General features: G+C 40.4%; 1 protein-coding gene and 1 pseudogene across 1 annotated transcript in view; both read right to left on the bottom strand.

The window, feature by feature from the left end:
* LOC115067829 overlaps positions 1-648 on the bottom strand; it is a 6409-nt pseudogene extending 5761 nt beyond the window's left edge.
* An 11055-nt stretch (positions 649-11703) lies between these two features.
* The window catches only part of Chsy3 (chondroitin sulfate synthase 3), a 287344-nt gene continuing 277821 nt past the window's right edge, over positions 11704-21226 (bottom strand). The window contains exon 3 of the mRNA XM_008854349.3: positions 11704-14114. Coding sequence (XP_008852571.1) covers positions 12552-14114 — 1563 coding nt within the window. The 3' untranslated portion in view covers positions 11704-12551. The remainder of the gene's footprint in view (positions 14115-21226) is intronic.

The following is a 21226-nucleotide window of genomic DNA, read 5'->3' as shown; positions in this document are numbered from 1 at the left end:
TTTTATTTTATGAGTGTATTGCCTGCATGGATGTAAGTGCACCCATGTCGTGCAATGTCTGCAAGGTCAGAAGAGAGCAATGGATCCCCTGGACCTAGAGTTAAGACAGTTGTAGCCACGGTGTGGGTGCTGGAAATCAAACCCTGGTCTTCTGCAGAAGCAGTCAGCATTCTTAACCACTGAGACATCTCTCCACACCCTGCCTTACTCAGGTTTTATTGGCTCCTGCTTCCTCTTAGCCAATACACCCCCCACCACACACACACCACCACCACCACCACCACCTTGTGTATGCTCATCATTTTGAAGAACTTTCTTGTTCCCAGGCAGGATGATGCACATGTTGGGACAGAAATGGTTGATCTCTGCAGTCTATTTTCCTAGGATGCTTTCTGGACTATAAGGGTTGCCAATGGAGACACCCATGAGTATAACATCAGTGTCTGGAGAGCAAAGAGGCCTCAGGTGATCACTGTCTTCCTGTCCTGCCATGTCCCACAAAGCCAACTGTTTTCCATCCACTTTGATGTTTGCTAAATAGTTTTCAAACACTGCGTGCATAGTCTTCTGGGAACTGGTCCTTGCTGAAGAGTATGAACCACAAGTTCCATCCCCAACCAGTACCTGCTTCTTCCTGATGGCATCCATTGCTTACAAATGTGCTGCAATACATACGAGGTGTATAAAGCACATGGATCTTCTCAGATGGTGACTCAAGACTACTCAGAGTCTGGCCTCTTCACACCGAGAGTACCTACCTGTGTGTCACAAGCTCAGAATGGGGAGTGGTAGCTCCAGAGGAGATGGTGGCAGTGGGTGGGAAGCCTGAGTAAGCGATCTTGAGCAGTGTGACAGGAGGGCAGGAGTGAAGGCACTCCCATCACCCTGAACGCTCTTGCTAGTGCCAGTCTTGGCTCCACTCAAGCATGCCCTCTCAGTTCAGCACATGATGTGTTTCTTTACTTTTAAGGAAATCTGGTACCTGTTGCTTTCTTCTGTGTCTGAGATTCTTCCTGCCTTTTAATTCTTTGACTAAGTAGCAATTTGAATCTGAAATGTCCCCCACAGGCTCATTCTCCAACTGGTGGTCATGTTTTGGAGACTGTGGACCCCTTAGGAGATGGGCCCTCTCTAGTAGGAATAGGTTACTAGGCCTGGCCCACTGTGATGTGAGGAGCCTCCACTAAAAGCTGTTGCTTCCATGAACTACCTCTCTAGCCCCACATTTACCTTTTGCTTCCTCCCCACATGATGGACTAAGACCTTCTGAAACTGTGAGCCAAAATACATCATTCCTTGCTTTTTTGTCTAGTATTTTTGTCAGTGTGCTATAAAAGTAACTGATGCATCAGATAGCCTCCTTATCTGGTTTGACTTCCAAGAAGGCTTGGGATATTGTTAAGACTGTAATGTGGAGTCAACCACCCACATATCTCCTCCAATTGACTGGAAACTGTAATCTATATATTAAGGAAAACAGTGGGATTTCTGTATGTAGTTAGGCTTAGTAATGAAGATTATTCAGTTTCAAAATCTGCCCCAAACCCCTTGATAAGGTAGACCTGGGGCCCACAGGGTTCATGACAGAACTAATAGCAGTCCAGATTCCACACAAATGATGAACTTTCTCAATCACAATCCTGAAACTCAAAGGTAGGAGAGAGTGGGGAAGTGTGAGTTACATGACAGATGAATGGCAGTCTATTTGCACATTCTGGGAAATAAAAAAATAAAACCCACAACTTTTCAAAGGAACTTCCCATTTGTGAAGAGCAGAGAAAAGGCAAAGGGCTTTTTCTTCTACAATAGGGCCCTTTGCTTTTGTGTTTTCTCATTGTTATGTGTGAGGAGGGTTATTCCTTTCTGCGCTGCTTAGCATCTAGCAAATATTCAGTTTACTTGATAATGCCTGAGACAGGATGAAAAATAAGATGGATGACATCACAATGAAGCCCCAAAGGGCAAAGGTAAAATAAATGAAATGGTGAATTAAGATCAGAGAGGGATCAAAGAGGGCAGGAAGCAGAGAAAACTGTATTAGATGGGAGCAAACTGGAGCCCGAGCTACCCTGTCTAATCAGGTTCCTGCACTTGGCATCCAGACCCCTGAGCGCAGCCAGATCCCCTTCTAGAACCTGAGGGTAGCTCTGAGAAGGTGGGTACAGAGCCTCCCGTTCTACTGGAGTTCATGGCGTTAGAGAGAAAGGCGTCAGAAGTCAGGCATACACGTCTAAACGGTGAAGGCACCTGCTTCACTGGACCGTGGCTACAGCCAGCTAGAGGCGTATTAGATGCTGAGACCAAGGGCAGCTGTGCGGTGTGTACCAGAGAGGAGAGTGAAAATACCATGAAGAGGGCTGCAGGGGGAGCAGTTTAAAATTGGGTAATGAAAGAAGTTGTTCTGCTAAGGAACATGTGTGACCAGGCCCAAATTACAAACAAGGTCAAACCATGAGAAGATCTCAGGGACAAACATTCCAAGCTCAGGAAACAGCCAGAGGCTGGAAAGTGGGAGTGTGGAGGGCCTAAAAGCCCACAGTAGGCTGCGGTGGGAGGGGCAGGGAGCAGCAGGGTGGGGGCTAGAAGCAGGGATCACAGCGCCAGTTTCACAAGCCAGAGTTCTCTAAATGTGGAAAAATTTCAAGCTTCAAAAGAGAAGACAGTATGGTATTATAGCTCATCCAAATTCTACTTATTTTAGGAGTTTTATAAATAACAATTTGAATCTTTAAAAATCACTCTAAAGTCTCACACCGAGCATGGTGGTTCGCGGGCCTTTAAACCCACTGGAGGTAGAAGCAGGTGGATCTCTGTGAGATGGGGGCCAGCCTGGTCCACATACTGAATTCCGGAATTCTGGGCAGGCTGGGGCTAGGAAGATACTGTCAAAAAAAAAAGACCAGAGACAACAAAAAGAATCACCGTAGATTCTTGTGAAAATAAAATAGAGACAAAGTATACTTAGACTGCTTTTTATTATTATTTGCCTATGTCTGCATATGTGTGGAGTGTTTATGTGGTTCTGTGGAGTGTTTATGTGGTTCTGTGTGATCTATTTTCCTCTGCAAGATAGAATTCAACATCTGTTTTGTTGTTTTCTTAGATCAGTCTCCATCTCGCTTTCTGAGAGCCTTTCAGTGAACCTGGAGCTGGAGCCCTCCGATTCAGCCTGAATGGCTGACCAGTGAGCTCCAGGGACCCTCCAGCTCCCTCCCAGCACAGGGGCACCTTGCCATACCATTTTTTTTTTTCCCACAAGTGCTGGGTTCTGAACTAGGGTCCCATGTGTGTGCAGTACACACTTTACTCACTGAGTCATTTCTCCCGCCCCTAGATTATTTTAAAGAGTAGGAATTCAGTCAATTTCTATTTTTTTCTCCCCCGCCCCTCTGGTTATGCTTCTAAAAGATTGTGTTATTTTTTTTTGACAAAGGTCTTACAGTGTAGGCCAGGCTGGCCTTGAAGTCAAGATCCTCCTGCTTCCATTTCCTGTGTCCTGGCATTAAAGGTGTGAGCCACTGCATCCAGTATATTTTTCAAAATAGGTTAATTTTTGAACTTCGTTTGCTTAGAGGGATGCTTTTCCTGGGAAAAGAAAACAAGAGGCTGCCTATGGGGCACCACTGATCTATTTTGAACTAATTTTTTCTTTAAAAAATCATTAATGTTCATCACAATTTCATTAAATAACCATGTGAAGAATTTCAAAATGTAGAGTAACATATTAAGCTTTTCTAATGCCTTCAGTTTCTGATGAGTCAGAGAGATCAATGTAAATGAGTGATTATCGTGGTCTCCTGCCTGTCTCCTCACTGACAGCTGTCCAGGACAAGGGAGGGAGAAAGAGCTGCAGTTTTGGAATATGCTCCCTCCTAAAGAAAGCAGTACGAGTACAAAAGTATCAAGGAATAAGGAGAGCACACACACACACACACACACACACACACACACACACACACACACAGTCACACACGCACGCGCGCGCGCGCGCGCGCACACACACACACAATGTATCCACTTTCTCAGCGCTACACCTTCAGGTTCTAGAAGCAGGTCTGGCTGCGCTCAGGGGTCTTGATGCCCAGGGTAGGAACCTGATTAAACCGGGTGGCTTGGGCTCTGGTTTGCTCTTCTCTGTCTGACTTCGTCTTCTCCACTTCCTACCTTCTTTGCTCTCTCTTTGATCTTAATTCACCATTTCATTCATTTTAGCCTTGCGGTTTGGGCTTCATTCGATATCATCCATCGAATTCTCTTTATCCTGATTCAGGCATTAGCACGTTTATTCTCACCATGAACTGAATATGTGTCAGATGCTACGCAATAACCCTCCTTATACACAAAACAAAATGAGAAAACAGAAACAAAAAGCCCTACACGTGGAGAAGAAAGAGACTTCCTTAGGAAGTGCTCTTTAAAGAAATTCAATTTCCACGCAGTTGTTAATTGATTTTGTGTATGAAGGGATTTAAAGATAAAATGTCTTTTCGCAGTAGGGAATGTTCACAGAAACAAAGGCAGAAACTGACTCACAAAAGAATGTCATTAGACCCATGTGGACTCAATCAGATAAAAACCCAGCACAGAGCCAGGGAAATGGGCAGCAGCCCCCATCCAAGCTGAGGTAGTATTGGCAACTGATTACTGATTACCGTGGAGTGAGAGAGAGTTGATTTTCTGTAAGGAAGTGACTCTAGATAGGCTGACTAGACTCCAGTGGATGAACTTGCATGGAGGGACATCTGGGTACAAATGCTTGACCAGATAGAACTTAACATATATGACAGAATGCATGAAATCTAGTGGGGACTAGGCTATAGGGGGGTGCAGATGGGGGAGGAGGTTCTAGATTTCATTAAGATCTATTGTATGAAACGTGTAAAACTCAATAAAATATTTTTAAAAATTATATAAATTCAAGAATAAAAAAGAAGCAATATGGCAGGGGCTGGGGTAAATGTTTTGGATATGTTTTATTTTTTGTCTCTCCACAGTACACTATAGTGAAGTCTATTGAGTCCTTACTTAGTATCCATTTTATGCTACTGCTTTCTTAATGGAGTTGTCCATATACTTTATGCAACTCTGCAATAGTGTTCACGTTTGATAATAGCTATGTAATATTTTCTAATAAGATATCTGATAACTATCCTCTAAACAAAATAAAACAAAACACAAAGTGTGGTGTGTAAATGATTTAGGAATATTCGTTGTTTCAAAAATGATTTCACATTTTTTCATGATTGAGTCATAATAATAATATAATGAATTTTAGTAATATCTAGGAGCTTGGAAGGGTGGGAACAGAAATTACATTGTATAATAATAAACTAACATATTTGATAACCATTCTTATTTATTAAATAAACACAATAAATCATGTATTGCAAAAATGTGTAGCATGTGGTTTCATTGCAAAAAGTAGGCCTTCTCTGTTTTAAAGTCCTTTGGGAATTTAATCTCCATCTGTGAGTCACTTTTCAAGACATACTAGTTCTCCCTTTCTAGTGCTGTGTTATTACTAATCCTGAATTACTGCATGGTGGACAACCCAGTCTTTTACTGCAAATTGATGCTACTGACACAGTGGTTTGAGCAAACGAAGATGTTATTCTAGCACACAGTTCCAAGTAAGGCATTAGGGTGTGCTGCATCAGAACGAAGGAAGGAGTGAGAATGGAGTGGATGGACAAAGGGGGAAATCCTTTCTGATAGAATTGTTTTGCCATCATCGACATGGACAAGTACCACTGTTTCTACCCTGCTTAAAAAGTGCCCGGGAATTTTTAAAGGTAGCAAGGTAGACATCCAGACCACCTGACTTGTTCTAAACTGAGGAAAGGTGTACTTTGTATCTACATGTTGGAAGATGAATGAAACTCCTTTGGACTGGATCCAGTCCCATATGAAACCCAGACATTCATATTTTGGACAACCAAAGGAATTTGTTATTCAGACCAATGACACCTGTTTTAGATCTGACAAGACTTAAAGGAGGTAATGTTCATAAGTAAGTGTGGAGTAAATGCACACTTAGCAGTAGTTGCTGTTATAATTATGTCAAACAACACAAACCAACATCGTTCTTCCTGCTTGTTAAAATGACCTTTTAGGAAATGACGACTAGGAGCAATATTTGGAGACAAAGTTATCTTATTTTTGTCAAATGAACTTATTGGCTAAGAACTAGTTGTAGAAAAAAAAATCAATGATGATGAAAATAACTTTTTTATTTTTTTTGGTCTTTTTGAGACAGGGTCTCCCTGTAACCCCAGCTGGTCTGGACTCACCATATAGACCAGGCTGGCCTTGAACTCAGAGAGATCCACCATCCAACTGCCTCTGCCTTCAAAGTTCTGAGATTAAAGGTTTGAGTCACCACGCCTGACTAATTTTCTTCCTTTTTTTAAACACAAGTCCTTTTTCATCCCTTAAGCTTACTCAAAGAGATTGTTTGTCCTGTATACAGTTTGAAGGTGTAAGCATTATTACTATTTAGAAATCAGTGGCAACTATATTAAACATAATTATTAGACATTCTCAGTCCAGTATAAAATAATGGCCTACCAGAAAAAACATATATATATATAATGGACATTATCTCCTTTAAGCCTCATCAGATCTAAAACAGGTGTCATTAATCTGAATCACAAAAGAAATTCTGTTGTCTGAAATATAAATATCTAGATTTGATGTGGCACTGGATCCAGTCCAAATGATTTTTACTCATCTTCCTACACATATATACATGCTGTGCTGGTTAGCTTTAGTGTCAACTTGACACACCTGGGTTGAGGGAGCCTCAATTGGTGAATTGCCTCTATTGGACTGGCCTGTGGCCGTGTCTGAGGGGCATCTTCTTGATGAGTGATGTGGGAGGGCCCAGCCCACTGTGGGTGGTGCCACCCCTGGGCAGGTGGGCCTGTGTTGTATAAGAAAGCAGGCTGAGCAGGGGCCAGAGGAGCAAGCCAGTAAGCAGCATTCCTCCATGGCCTGTGCCCCAGCTCCTGCCTCCAGGTTCCTGCCCTGAGTTCCTACCTTGGGCTCCCTGATGAACTGCAACCTGGGAGTTGTAAGCTGAATAAACCCTTTCCTCCCCAAGTTGGTAGTGGTCAGAGTGTTTTGTCACAGCAATGAAGAAACAAACCAAGACACATGCTAATGTCTTTCCATGTGAATTACTTTGCAAAAGTAAAGTAGGTTCTAAAAATACACATTAAAATTTATTTATGAAATTCTTCCTTAATTAATAATTAATACAGTAAATATTTTTGATGCAATTTTTTTCCATTAAATTCAGGATGTAATATTGAACAGATTAATTAAGAAACAGTAAGTATTTTGGGGGGGATCAAAGAGTTCTGACCATCTCTGCCTTCAGTTTCCAGTCTCAATACTAAATAGCTATGAAAAAGCTTCTGGGGTTCCAGTCAAATAGCAAGGTGTGGGAATTAATTCCAATGTTCTTTCAAAAGACCAAGACTGCCACTGAAGGGTTGAAAATTCATGTGAATTTCATGCTTTAAGTTCATAAGTGGAAGTTCACAGTAACTCCTCAAAATAGATACTAGAAAATTGACTAAACTCTATGTAGTTTATGGCAAGTTGTTTCTGAGTATAAAATACAGAATGTATGTAAAATACCAACAGGTAAAGGCAGTCACAAGCGTGCTGCAATAACACGAAAAACATGCGGGAAGTGGAAAAGAAGAAAATACACTTTATGAGCACTGTGTTTTTAACATTTTAGTCCTTTAACTAGAGTTTCCTTTTAGAAACAGGCATTGGAAGAGCTGGGGATGGTGGAGCATGCCTTCAGCTAAGCTCACTACTCTCCAGGCAGAAGCAGGTGATCTCTGTTCCACATAGTGAGTTCTGGGCCAGCTGGGGCTACAGGGAGACTCTATGCCCCAAAAAGGCAAACAGAAAACTAAAACAGGCACTGGAGCCACTTTGGTACTTTGGTGAAGGAGGGAGGCATGGCAAATTTGAGTGTGATTATAACACTAGAACTTTCAGTGAAGTCAGCGTGGCCTGTTTTTGAAGGTGGGGGCAAATCCCAAGGCTGAGGATTTATTTTCACTTATATGTGAGTTTTTGGCTCTAAGTTACTTTTGACCAATGTTCACTTGAAACTTTGATGCAGGAAAAATCAAAATACAACTGAGGCAGATTCACGTTCCTGTGTTTGAAATTCCACTGTCGATCTTTGGTTCCTTTAGTGTTTACATATACCTCTCTTTGTTAAAATTTAAAAATGTGGTATGGTGGGCATTTTGAGTGTATGAAGTGAGGGAGAACAACCCCAATGAAGGACCTAGTGGCACGGAGGACCAGCAGTGATCTCCGTTATGGTCTCAGGGATTTCCCTGAGAGCATTTTCCCAAAACAAGTTCTCAATAAATGTTCGATAACTGGTTCACATTACAGATAAGCATGAGTATTTGCATCTTTTAAATTACTATATGTTTGTGTTTATGTTGGAAGTCTCTCTTTATAAGGGAACAACTTTACAGAACAGTTTTTCAGTTCAATTTCATGTCTGCCGAACCCTCTAAAATGAATGCTACAGAAACGTCAGTTGAATGGTAACTGAGTAAAATGTGTATAAGCATACAGAGCCCATCAGCAAACTCATAAGCTCAGCTTTTGTCACCCTTCATTGAAATGTATTGAAATAAAGCCCTTCAATGAAGTAGAATCCCCACACCTGCTTCAGATGGCAGGGGCTTCTGAGATCAGAGAAGAGGGACATAGACAGTTGGATATGAAATCGAAGACCATATTAGAATATCCCAGCTTCTCTGCTCCGGCCCAGTGGTTCTTGCAGTTTCATCCAGATGCTGGCTGCACCACCACCTGGGAGCTGAGTCACTGCTGGTGTTGAAGATTCTCCTAACCATCTGTCATGACAAACAGCAGGGCTGGCATCTGAATGAGGCTGTGGGGCAGGCAGAAGGAAAACCAACAGGCTAGCCCCTGCTGTACTGCTCTTCTTGACTGAAATGGAAGGACCAGGGGACTTCTGGTCACAGCACAGGCAGAATGCTCTAACACTGCACACTTGAAAATGATCAAGATGCTAAGAACAGTAGAGAAAGTGACTGAAGGTAGGCAAGGCAGCAGTAGTAAAAACTGATTTTAAAAGTCCCTTTATTGTCCTACAGGGTGTTGCTCATTCATCCTGTAACAGCTCTAATTCCAGGCTACTTTCTGAAAAGAAATGCCTTGAAGAATTGAGCACAAATTAAGAGTTAGGTGCACAAGTCTCTAGATTACTTGCAGCCTTCTCTTGGAGATACCACCAGAGTAAGGCACACTGGCTTCCTATAAGAAGCAGGACAAAGGGCAAGAAACAGCAGGGAGATAGTGGTAGCTTGTCTACATAAAGCAAAATGTGTAGAAAGCGTTGTTTCTCCATTCTCCACTCATCAAAGTCAACATGAAGCTACACGTATTCTGTGGGCGACTTGAGACTTGTCTTGCTATATTTTACCCACATGAACACAGTGGCTGTTAGATGGGAGAACAGGGACAGCAGCTCTCCAGATCCAGGTCTATCCTTTGTATCCTCTCCAAGAGGATGCTGTGAGTCCTAATGGAGGGACTAACACTGCAGCCTGTCTTCTGAACAATCAAGCTGATAGAAAGGAATCTCACTCATGTTTCAAACACTGCTGGAAGAAGGAATCTGGGCCACTAATCAGTGGTCCAACCATAGAATGACTGCCTAGCAAAGGGTCTTAGGCCTTCTGAGACATAAAGTTACTTTATAATTTATGTTTCTGGTGAACATTTATTCCCTTGGCTGGGATTATCAGTACACATTTGGATATTTCTTTCCTGTAGTTCTCAGACTACTAGTTATCCATAATGAACTCAACTCCTACATTCAGAAATAGTTTGGTAATGACAGTGTGCTTATGTCAAGCCTGTGTGGGTAAAGTGACATCGGGAGCCACAGTCACCTGCTGATATTCATCAGGGTGGACAGCTTCACGACCCAGTGGCTGAGACAGCACAGAAGGACAGATAGTGGAAGGACCAATTTTGAGATGTTTTTTCTTTTGGTGAAGCAGTGGCTTATGAGTGGTAGACAGCAAAACCACTTCCTTCCCAGGCACAGTGGTACATAAGGATCCAGAAAAGTGGGAGAAGACTGAGAGAAAAAGCTAGGGGAGACAGCAACATTTTCTCACTCCAGAAGGAGCATTTAGCTGCAGAAGCAAGTTAAAGAACCGATCAAACACATCTAAAGGACAGATCAAACACATCGAAGGTTTCAGCTGACCATTGCCTTCCACTGATTTCTATAGTCCCTCAACACTTGAGAAGACAGAGCCCCAAGGCTGGTACTTTCCATCAGAGACCCGTTAGCTCAAATTTGTACTCAATAGCATGCCATCTGTACAGCCTCAGGACAAGTTCCTTAATCTTTGATGATAAATTATCCCAAATGATGCCAACTGAATGCACTTGCTTTTTAAGAAAAAAATCTGTATAAGGATTAAGTGACTTAAGAAAAAAAATCTATTTAAGATTTGTGAAGACCTATGACAACATAAGAGCAAAGATCAATTCTAAATTGCTGGCCCTGTCAAGATGAGCATTTTCAAAATGAACATGTCATTTGTTCCTTTCTGGTGAATTTGACATTATTAAGATTATATGATTAGTGAAGGAAATTTCCATCACGTTCTCTCAATATTAAGCAATGCTATTTTTGAAGTCCTGAAAATATCTTCAGTCAAAGAAGTTGTTATGTTAAGAACCCTCAGTAAGAAAATGCTGTGTGGCCTGTGGCAGTCTATTCTAAATAATGGCAGCAATTTGTGACAATCACTCTCCAATTAATTTTGATGCAATTTGTTTTCTCATTTAGTGAAAAAGGAAAAGTCAAAGCACTCCATTTTGTTTAAAAAGGGTGAGTGCACGCCTTTAATCCCAGCACTCGGAAGGCAGGCGGATCTCTGTGAGTTCAAGGTCAGCCTGGTCTACATAGTGAGTTCCAGGACAGCTGGAGCTACAGGGAGACGGTGTCTCAAAAAGACCAAAACAAACAAACAAACAAACAAAAATCTCTGTTCACTAAATATTCTAGGAAGTCAGGCATGCAGGCACCTTTTAACCAAAACTGTGGTTGCTGTGGTCCAGAGAAGGTCTGTGTAGAAGAGGGAGGAGAGACACCGCCGTAGATGTTTAAAAGCTTTGGTTGAATTTTGCACTGTGTAAATGTATTTCCTATTTTCAACATGAATTCAAAAACCTTTTCTTGCGTAGGTAGTTTCTGTCTCTTAAATACGATGATGCTTGTCTATAAATGACAGGCTAGGTTCAGTTCAAAGAAAAAAAGTGACATAAGAAATTAGATATTTCTCTAAGTATTTTTCATAATTTTAAAATTAATTTTATTCATAATTTTCCCAATGACTGTATTAGTTTTGAAGTATTTTCCAAGGTAAATTCTGAACTATTTGAACTGGCTGGACTGACTCCCAATCTTCAGAGACTATTTAGAAGTTCTGCTTTCAGACTACAGATTATTGAACTTTAAAACTTCCTAAAGGCTAGGATTAAGGCATGACAATGTAAACAATTCACCTACGATCCCTTGGTATTCTCTTTCATATGATGAAGCTGGTATGTTTGGGTGAACACAAGTATAATAAGTATATAAATTCCACTAAAAGGAAACGACAAGACTTTTCAGTGTTTTTGAAAAAGAATACGTTCATACCTGTGTTTTATTATAAATAAACAGGTTCTGTCATATTTCATCTTCTTGCCAGCAAATGAAGGACATTATTTCATAAAGCATCTAAAATGTACATGAATATTTCATTAAATCATATTTCCTTGAGAAAATAAAGTTCACTTGCATTTATAGCAGACAGTTGTAAGGAGCTCATAATTGTCTAAGACCAGGGTAGCCAGTACCTGTTGCTTGTGGATCAGAACTCCTCTATTTTTAAAACATTTTTTTAAAAAATAAACATACAATCATAGGTGTTCATTTACTTTAAAAATTCTAAAGATGAAGAAAATTATTGTCTATATATTTAAGTCCTCATATAAATTACAAAACTCAAGTGTATGTTACAGAGTCCCTTCCTCAAGGGAAGCATAAAGCACTTTTGTGGTACCTTTCACCAGTAAATATTTGTATCACATTGAAGTTGACAAACAAAATAAAAGTCGATATTGCATCTTTAAGCCCTAAGAGAACATTCTTCTAAGCTGTCTCTTGTAGTGTATGAGCTTCCAAAGTCACTTATGATTTAACTCAATCTCGAAGTTGTATGAAAGTAATAATATATTGACTTCAGTAGAACTCTGACTCTGAAATATCAGTGAACTGCAGACTCTTCTTACTGCTTGAGGTCATAAAACATCCTTTGGAAGATAACCTAGAGTACTTTAAGACTGGGACAACAAAATAAAATTATAACAATAATAATAACAGCCATAAAATAACAATAATAAAATAAAATAACAACCAACAATGAGGTAAACTCCCCTTTAGAAAAGGCAATATGTATTTGCCTGTACTGTCAGGAGAGAGTTCGATTGTACCTGACACCCAAATGTTTTTCTAGCCAGAGTTCAGCCAATTGCATGGTTGAGGCAAAAGTACTTGCTTTGGATCCTAAACACATCTTATATTGCTTAGGGTCCAAGTTCGGATCACAATAAACTGGATGGAAAATATGCACCACTCCTACTTCTTGACTTCTGAAGGGCCGCAAGCCAGATAGGATGATTTTATTGTAGAGGTCTACATCTTCCAGTCCCCAGCCTTGTATGGAAGTATCAAATCCCCCTGAACCCAGCAGATCACTTTTATAAATGCAAGTGATTCCGTAGCCATAGTCTCTCCAAAATCCAGTTTCCTTTGAGAACCGGAAGTCATCTTCTGTGGGAGGGTTTCCCACATGGGTCACCTTTGGATCATACTGGCTAAAGATGATGGGGTAGTACACCTGTTGTCCCTGAATTGTATTGTCTCTACACCGTTGGAGAAAGTCTCCTCTGAAGACCAAGTCCACATCACAAAACAGCAACAATGTGTCATTGTCAAACTGGGAAGATGCCATCTCAAGACCAAGACCTCTGGAAAACTCTCCCTTCATGGGAATCAGGGTCATTTCTGCATCTGGGTACCTGTTCCGATAGTCTTGTATCAGCTCGATATGCTTGTCAGACTCTTGCCCAGCATCTCTACTGAAAAGAATGATGACCAGCTTCACATTCTGCTTTGGGATAAGACACGTGCTTTCAAAATTCTCCATGAATCTCAAGAAAATATCATACCTTCCCATGAGAGGAACCAGAATGTGTATTTTTTTTTCATTGTGCCCTCCCATTTCTTTGGCCTCTTGAAGAGAAGAGAGTATCTTTAGAGAATTAGATATAAAAGAGAATGAGTGAGTATCCCTGTTAATACTCTCCACCAGACTGCTGACGTCGAGTTCTTCCATTTCTCTGAAGAAAGGCTTGCTGAACAACTGCTGGAGGTAGGCATGGCGCCTCACGGGCACAGTCAGTTTCCTCCCTTTGTGCCTTTTGTACAGGAGTAGGAGATCCAAAATGTATTCCACCCCATGCATGGGATCAACCCTGCGGTAGCCATACTGAATTTCCTTGAAGTCAATGAGCCGGCCCCTACTCTTGGCGTTCTCATTTATCATCTCCATCACCTGCAGGACAGTGTCATCCAGCGCTGTCCTTAGGATGCTGTTGATGCTCTGCCGAGGAGGCTGGTTCTCTGCAGCTGAGTACAGGAGCTTCCCTGTCAGGAACTCCCACTCTAGGACTTCATTTCTCTCCCGAGGCTGGAAGTGGTTGAAGGAAGGCATCACTCCCAGCTGTTGGTCCTCTTTGCTCATTTCGCTGTTACTGAGCTTGCTCATGAGCGCGCTCTCGCGGTGGAGCTGGATGGTGCGGTAGCGGAGCTCAGAGATCTTGCGACTGAGCATGTAGTTATGCAGTCTGTACTGGTACGCAGGCCTTTTGTTGGGATGAAGCGTGATGGCTGCGTGGATTTTGCTGTTGTGAAGGTCTTGGATATAACCCTTCCGATTGTGTTCATAATTTTCATGGAACAGCTGTTGCATCTGAAAAGTCAAAAGCAATCAGAATGTCAGACTGAAAGAAAAACTAGCACTAAACGAAAGCATTAAAATTAAAATATTTAATAAACATTTCCTTATGTGGCACTTTGTCGTTAATATGGCTTATACATTTATATGGAACTACACATTTTATTTCTTAAACTGACAGATAAAATTGTATTTATCATATACAACCCAAGGTCTCAAGTACATGAACACGTTGGCAGGACTAAAACTAATTAGCATATTCATCACCTCACATTATCATCTGTGTGATCACATCTACTTATCCATTTTTCACACACACAAAATACTGCTGTTGATAAGTCACCGTTTTGTGCTGTAGAGTCCTTGGGCTTCTGTTCTTGCTCATTCACTTAAATATTTACCCGCTGACCACCATCTCAAACCTCCCACAGATGCTCCAGCCCCTAGTAACAATGATTTTACTTTCTGCCTCTAGTAGGTCAACTTTTGTTTTTAGTTTCTAATAAAGTCAGAATTTTCAAGAGCATAGGAGGAAATACTGAAAACTAAGTTTTACTATATATTTTCAAGTATTTTTCTCTTTTTCTGAAGCCAGTGCCAGAGCACAAGGATATCTCGTGATCCACAGATCACTGTGAAGGAAAGAGGCAGAGTGAGTATGGTGTGCTATTCCAGTGATGATGTTCATCCGAAGAGTGAAACGAATGAGCCATTGCCTGGAACTGCAGGGATAGGCTATTTACCAGATGAGAGCTGAACGTTTACTAGTGATCTAGCCTACCAGTGTCACTGAGAAAGTTCTTGGTAAGACATGCGGAGTAGAAACTATACTGGGGTATCCTACTGATCATATCATATCCAGGTAGGAAAGCTTGACTCCCTGCAAACCAGAAAGGTTTTCTTCTATGCGAGAACAAACTCAGAATGAGAAGGACACATATTTATAAAGTCAGTATTCAGACTTCCAGCTGGTATTTCTTCATTTGCCAGAAAATCCAAAAACTACTGTAGTCATCAAGATATTCTGAGGAAGAGGAAGAGGAGGAAGAGGAGAAGAAAGAAGAGGAGGAAGAGGAGAAGAAAGAGGAGGAGGAGGAGGAGGAGGAGGGGAAGGAGGAGGAGGGGGAGGAGGAGCAGGTGCAGGAGGAGGAGATGTAGCCTCAGTGTGTCTGAGATGTCTGCAAATGTTCTGATGAATAAGGAAAAGAGATATTATAATAAAAATTTAAGTATAATGTTAGCATAGATAAAAATTATACACAAATCTAATGAAGTAAAGAAAACACAACCTCAAAATATCCTAAAAATCAATAAATGCATGCAAAAAAAAGTAAACTGGTAGAATGAAGGATGGAAAGAGAAAAAAAAATTAAAGCTATTGATAGTCATACCAAAAGGTATTTGAAAGATTTCACAAGCAATTTGTGGAAAAGCAGGAAAGGATGCAAATATTTAGAATAATAAAAATACAAAACAGAAGTTAAGTCTGTGTATATGTGTTACCTACATACGTATATACATTTAAAATACACTGCTACATATAAAGAGAGATAAAATAAGTATAAAAATATGTCTGAAGCACATACTTTCCATGAAATAAAGGGAAGCAAATATCTATGTGTACCTAGAAAGAGGAAAAAGAAAGCAGTATAAAACCTGACTTGTTGGTAAGTACCAAATATTTCAATCTTACCACAGTTCTCCATAGCAACACCAGATGTTAAAAACCAGTAGACCTCAAGGAAACAAATTTACAACTTACATTTTTTGTTGTTCTTCAGTCAAGTTGAGCTCAAGGTCATCTCAAGCAAGCAAGGGTTGAAGTTTAGGGGTGAGGCAGATGGATCAATGGGTAAGAGTTCTTGCAAGCATGAGGACCTAGGTTTGAATCACTAGCACCCACATAAGTCCAGGCCTGCTGTGCATGCCTGTAATCCCAGCAGTGGGGAACAGAGACAGGCAAATCCGATGAGTTCCCTGGCCAGCTGCCTAGAGAACAAGGTGAGGTTCCAGTTCAATGAGAGATCCTGCGTGAGTGCAAGTTGCAGCGCAAGATAGAGGAAGGTGCCACATGTCCTGCTCCAAACCCCATGTATACCCATACACAGGCAGAACTGTACATTGCGTGCAAAGCCAAACACACAAACACACACATAGAGAAAAACATACTTTTAAGTTTTACTGAAAAAAGTAAATAGCTCCCAACATGAAAGAATTATGGGAAATGACATTATAGCCATAAAACTGAAAATAACACATCAATTAAATGAAGTATTACTGCTTACAACGACATGGATAAATCTCCCAGAAACCTGGGAGTGGGCTGGGGATATACCTGGGTGGTAGAGCATGTGCTGAGTACACTCGGGGCCCTGAGTTGGACTCCCCGAACCTTAGAGTAAATGCTAAAAGAGGCCAATCACAAAATAATACAGTTTTTAGCATTTTATTTATTTGAAGTTCAGAAACAAAAAAGGCTGATATTGTTAGCTGCTAGAATAGTGGGCAGGAACCATGTGAGTGAGAAACCTCAGTGATGTTCCTTCGGGTGGTGGCACTCCCTTTTTGAAATATTTTATTTATTATTTTTATTTTTATGTGTATGAGTGTATTGCCTGCACGTACGTAGGTGCACCAATGTTGTGCAATGCCCACAGAGGTCAGAAGAGGGCATCAGATCCTCTGTAACTGGACTTATGGATGGTTGTTAGCCATCATGTGGGTGCTGGGAACTGAACCTGGGTCGACTGCAAGAGCAGCCAGTGCTCTTAACCTCTGAGCCATCTCTCCACCCCTAAGTGGTTATACTTCTGCATTAAATATGCAAACTTTCATTAAGCTGCTAAGATACGTTTGTGTTATTTCAATTTATAAGAACATATATCTTTATATGGATACATGTAGCATTGGGTATACTTTCTAATATGTATGTACATAAGTGTATATATGGATGGAGGGAAGGAAAAAAGTAAGGAGAGATGGAGAAGTAGAGGGGTAAGAGAGGGGAGGAGAGAGGAAGGGAGGGAAGGGGAGGAGAAGAGCAGAAGAGAGGAGAGGGGAGGGGAGGGGAAAGAGGAGGAGAGGGAGAGGGAGGCTAACTTTACCTACGAAGGTAACCTGAAGGGGAACAGAATTAGTACAAATTCACTCAGTGTTTTATCTGGTTCCTTCTCTATAGTCAGGCAAGTTTTAAATCCACATTATTGCACTCTGAGAAATGTAACAGTCAGTGTTTGGGGGAATACTGTGGATTTGACAAGATGCAGCACCTTGGCTGTCCTCAATATATATTCTTTATTTCTGAAAGCACATGCTCATTTCCTATGAAATTTTGGTCAATGTTAAATCAGATGCAATTCAGAATTCGCAGTGGGCTAATACATCTCCATGTGTGTAGTACTGCTGTTTTTGCCTGGAATTATTTCAGTTTTACTTCATACAATTTTCCATATAGCCTATGGAAAATTCTCCTTTCTATGTAAGATGATTAAAAAAATCTTATCACATATAAACCACCTATTGTATCATCTCTAAAGGGTATTGGCTATCTGAAACTGTTCTTCCTTAAGGCATGCTTTATTTCACTAACATTGGATAAGATGCTAAATTAAGTATGACATGTTGTTTAATGGGAGTTGTAAGGCTTACCCAGCTCCTTTTGGTGATACTAAGGTGAGTAATGTACATTAGATAAATGGCACTTTATTATAGAACAGTGTCTCAGTATTAAAATGTATAACTATGGGACTGGAGAGATGGATGGTTCAGAGGTCAAAAGCACTTGCTGCTCTACCAGAGGACCAAAGTTCAGGTTCCCAGCACCCATGCTGGGTCATTGACAATGGTATTTAACTCTATTTCCAGGAGATCTGGTGCATTCTTCTGGTCTCTGTGGGTGTCTGCACACACACACACACACATACACACACTGTAAATGAAAATAAAAATATATAAAAAGTATAATTAGCTTACATCATTTTGGCTTGAGATCCCCTAAGGTATTTATTTTTAAAATAGCTTTCATTGCAGGATAGAATGAACAGAAGACAGCGGGGTAAGAACTCTTAGCAGCAGTACATTTACACATACTGCACATGGTAAAGGCATGATGACATCTTGGCTTTTTGTCTTATTTTTTCACAAAGAAGCATACAGCTTGTCTAAATTGTCTACTTTCATATGTAGAGAGGAACCTTCTATAGAGGACAGACAGGCTAGGAGCTAGGCTATGGAACCAACTGGGTTTCACTCTAAACACTAGGGCATTTCATAACCAATCTGTTTAAAAAAAAACAAAACAAAACAAAACAATAATGTTCAAAATAAAATACACCTGATTCCAGCTTTAAAAGCTCATATACTGGAGTAATATTAGCCATTAAGAAACTGTGCAGGATTTCCCAAAGCTGCTGAGGTTGACAAGGGCCAAGTGGAAGCAGCTGGCCTCAGAAGATCAAGCAGGGCAATGCCTGAGGCAGAACTCTGGCAGAAGGCAGATTGCATAAAGCACTAGGACAATACATCGTCTGAAATGCACAATACAAACCACAGCTTACAACTCATGTGCCAAGATGTGGCTGAGAACCTTGGGTAGAATCAACTCCTGGATTCAACATTTTGTTCAGAAAAATAGAAAACATGGGAGTAATTGAACACTTAAACCATTTTTCATGAAACAGATTTAATGTGGGGCTTCAGAGAATGAATGTCGTGTGTGTGTGTGTGTGTGTGTGTGTGTGTGTGTGTGTGTGTAAATCAACAACTCTAGACCTGCAGCAAACACACAGTCCAAGAAAAATCTAGGTGACTGGTTTGTCCAGGTAAAGTAATTTTTTTCTGAGATGAATCATTTTTCAAAGAAAGAAAAATAGTATAGAGACACAAAGCCCTAATTTAAAAATTTAAGGTGAAGGTCTCAATCTTCCCAAAGTAGGTGTGTAGTGAAGTGTCAGCCTGTTGATTTAAAAATTTAAAAATTTAAAATGTAAACTATCACAGGCATGAAAATAAAATCACAACAGTAAAAGTAGGTTTGGGGGAGAGTCATCAGCAATGGGTAGAAAGGACAGGAATCACAACACTGAAAAAAGGAACAGAAATAGCAATGATCAAGTGAAGGGAAATCGCAATAACAGGAGCTAGACTGGGGAGGGAAATAAAGCATACCCAGGGTGAGTGCAACATGACACATTTGAAGACACAATCCAACAAAAAGTTCTTGAGGCAGGTGAGATGGTTCCACAGGTAAAGGTGCTTGCTGCTAAGCCTGATGTCTGAGTTTGATTTTTGTGGCCCAAAACATGGAAAGTGAGAACTGACTCTAGCAAGTTGCCCTCTGACCTCCATATGAACCATATGGCATGTATATGCACACACACATGAATAAATGTGATAAAACACCTTAAAAGAGAAAGTGTTCTTGAAACAAAAATATAGGGAATGCACTTACTATATCAAGATGAAATTAACTCAGAATATTCCAAAACCTTTGGAAAACAAGACCCAAAAAATTCAACTCAACTTCTAAGTTAAAATGGCAGATTAGCAGTGATTTCTACATTTACTATTTCTTGAACCTAAACAAGAACACCAATAAGATGATTTCTGAAAAATATGCATATAAGATAAAAAGAAAGAAGAGAATTCTATAATTGCCCATAGATAAATGATAAAGGATTCAGAAGATTATGGAAAGTGAGTCTCAAATTTGCAGTGGGGATAAACAAGAATGAGCTCGACTTGAACCCTAGAAACCCTAATAGGAATATGCAGAATAGTAGTGAAAGTGGTCAGTGTTAACCAGACTGAGGCCAGTCAACAGCCAGAGCAAGTGGGCCAAATGCAAAACGGAAAACTCACTTTCTACATCCTGAAGGATGGAGGATACTCTTCTTGGGGCAGACAAGAACCGTTCACTTTTTCAGAAATCCTAATCAGAGTTTTCATGTCTTACTGTTGATGTGTGTGTGTGTGTGTGTGTGTGTGTGTGTGTGTGTGTGTGTGTATGTGTGTGTGTAGGGGTTGGTAGTGGTTGTATTTATGTATATTTGTTGTGTGGTGTGTGTGGTGTTTGTACTTGTTAGCGGAGTATGTGCTTGTGTGTGAGTGTGCATGTGTGGGTGTGGGTATGTTTATGGATGTGTGCTGTGTGTATGGTTTGTGTACTTGTTAGTGGGGTATTTGCTCCTATGTGAGTGCGCACATGAATGTGTGGCATATGGAGGGCCAGAGGTCCATACTGGGAAGCCCGCTGGGTGGGCTGAAAGGAAAGGCTTGGGAAGTAGACTTTCTTCACATTTCTGAAAACGAAACGGAACAAAGTGTTGGAATAATTATTTCAAAATGTGATGGAATAAGGATTTCAACCTCGAATATCTAATCAGCAGAAGATGCAAGCGCATTCTTAGTTTAAAGGAGTCTCTCTCTAGGACATTTCTTAGAAAATTATTGACAGGTCTATTTTTCCAGAGAGAAACCAAGAAAAAGGAAGACACAGTAAAAGCAGGTCCATAAAAGGCAAACAAAAGGAAACTGATAGAAAGCCAATGAACATAGAGAAGTTAGTCAAGAGTAAATATAGATATGTATATAATTAATTATATGTCCTTTATGGGGGGCAGAGGGCCAGATAAACTTGAGCACTGGGTAAGAGAAAGTGAACTAAAAAGTCAATAGCAAATGACTGAAAATATAATGTAAAGAAAACCAACACATGCAAGTCCCATTGTAAAGTGAAAATCAAGACAGTTAATATGTTAATTCAATATTTAAAAATTAATGTACACTGATTTAAAGATTTTAAAGTGTAACATTTTTGTCCCAATTCTGCTACTGTAAGATTCTACTTATTTAACCACACAGATTTACAGAGTAGAGTTTACAATTTGATGGTCACAGGAAAAGAAGATTTCCCTAACAATTTCCCTATGAAACATGACAATCAGTCCATTCTCACAAAGCCTTTTATAAGTTTGTAGAAGACTTTGTAAGAAAATTTAATCTTGAATTAAGTTGTAAAGATCAACAACTTTTGAGGAAGGTATGTTTAATGAAAGAGAGAGAAACCAACCAACCAACATAAATATAATGGCTAAATGGGTAGTACAGAAAGTGGAAAACGCCATCGG

Source organism: Nannospalax galili, unplaced genomic scaffold (assembly GCF_000622305.1).
Source record: "Nannospalax galili isolate Female #2095 unplaced genomic scaffold, S.galili_v1.0 scaffold427, whole genome shotgun sequence".
NCBI classification, from domain to species: Eukaryota; Metazoa; Chordata; class Mammalia; order Rodentia; family Spalacidae; genus Nannospalax; species Nannospalax galili.
The sequence above is the reverse complement of the archived record's forward strand: the minus strand, read 5'-3'. Positions and strand labels throughout refer to the sequence as shown.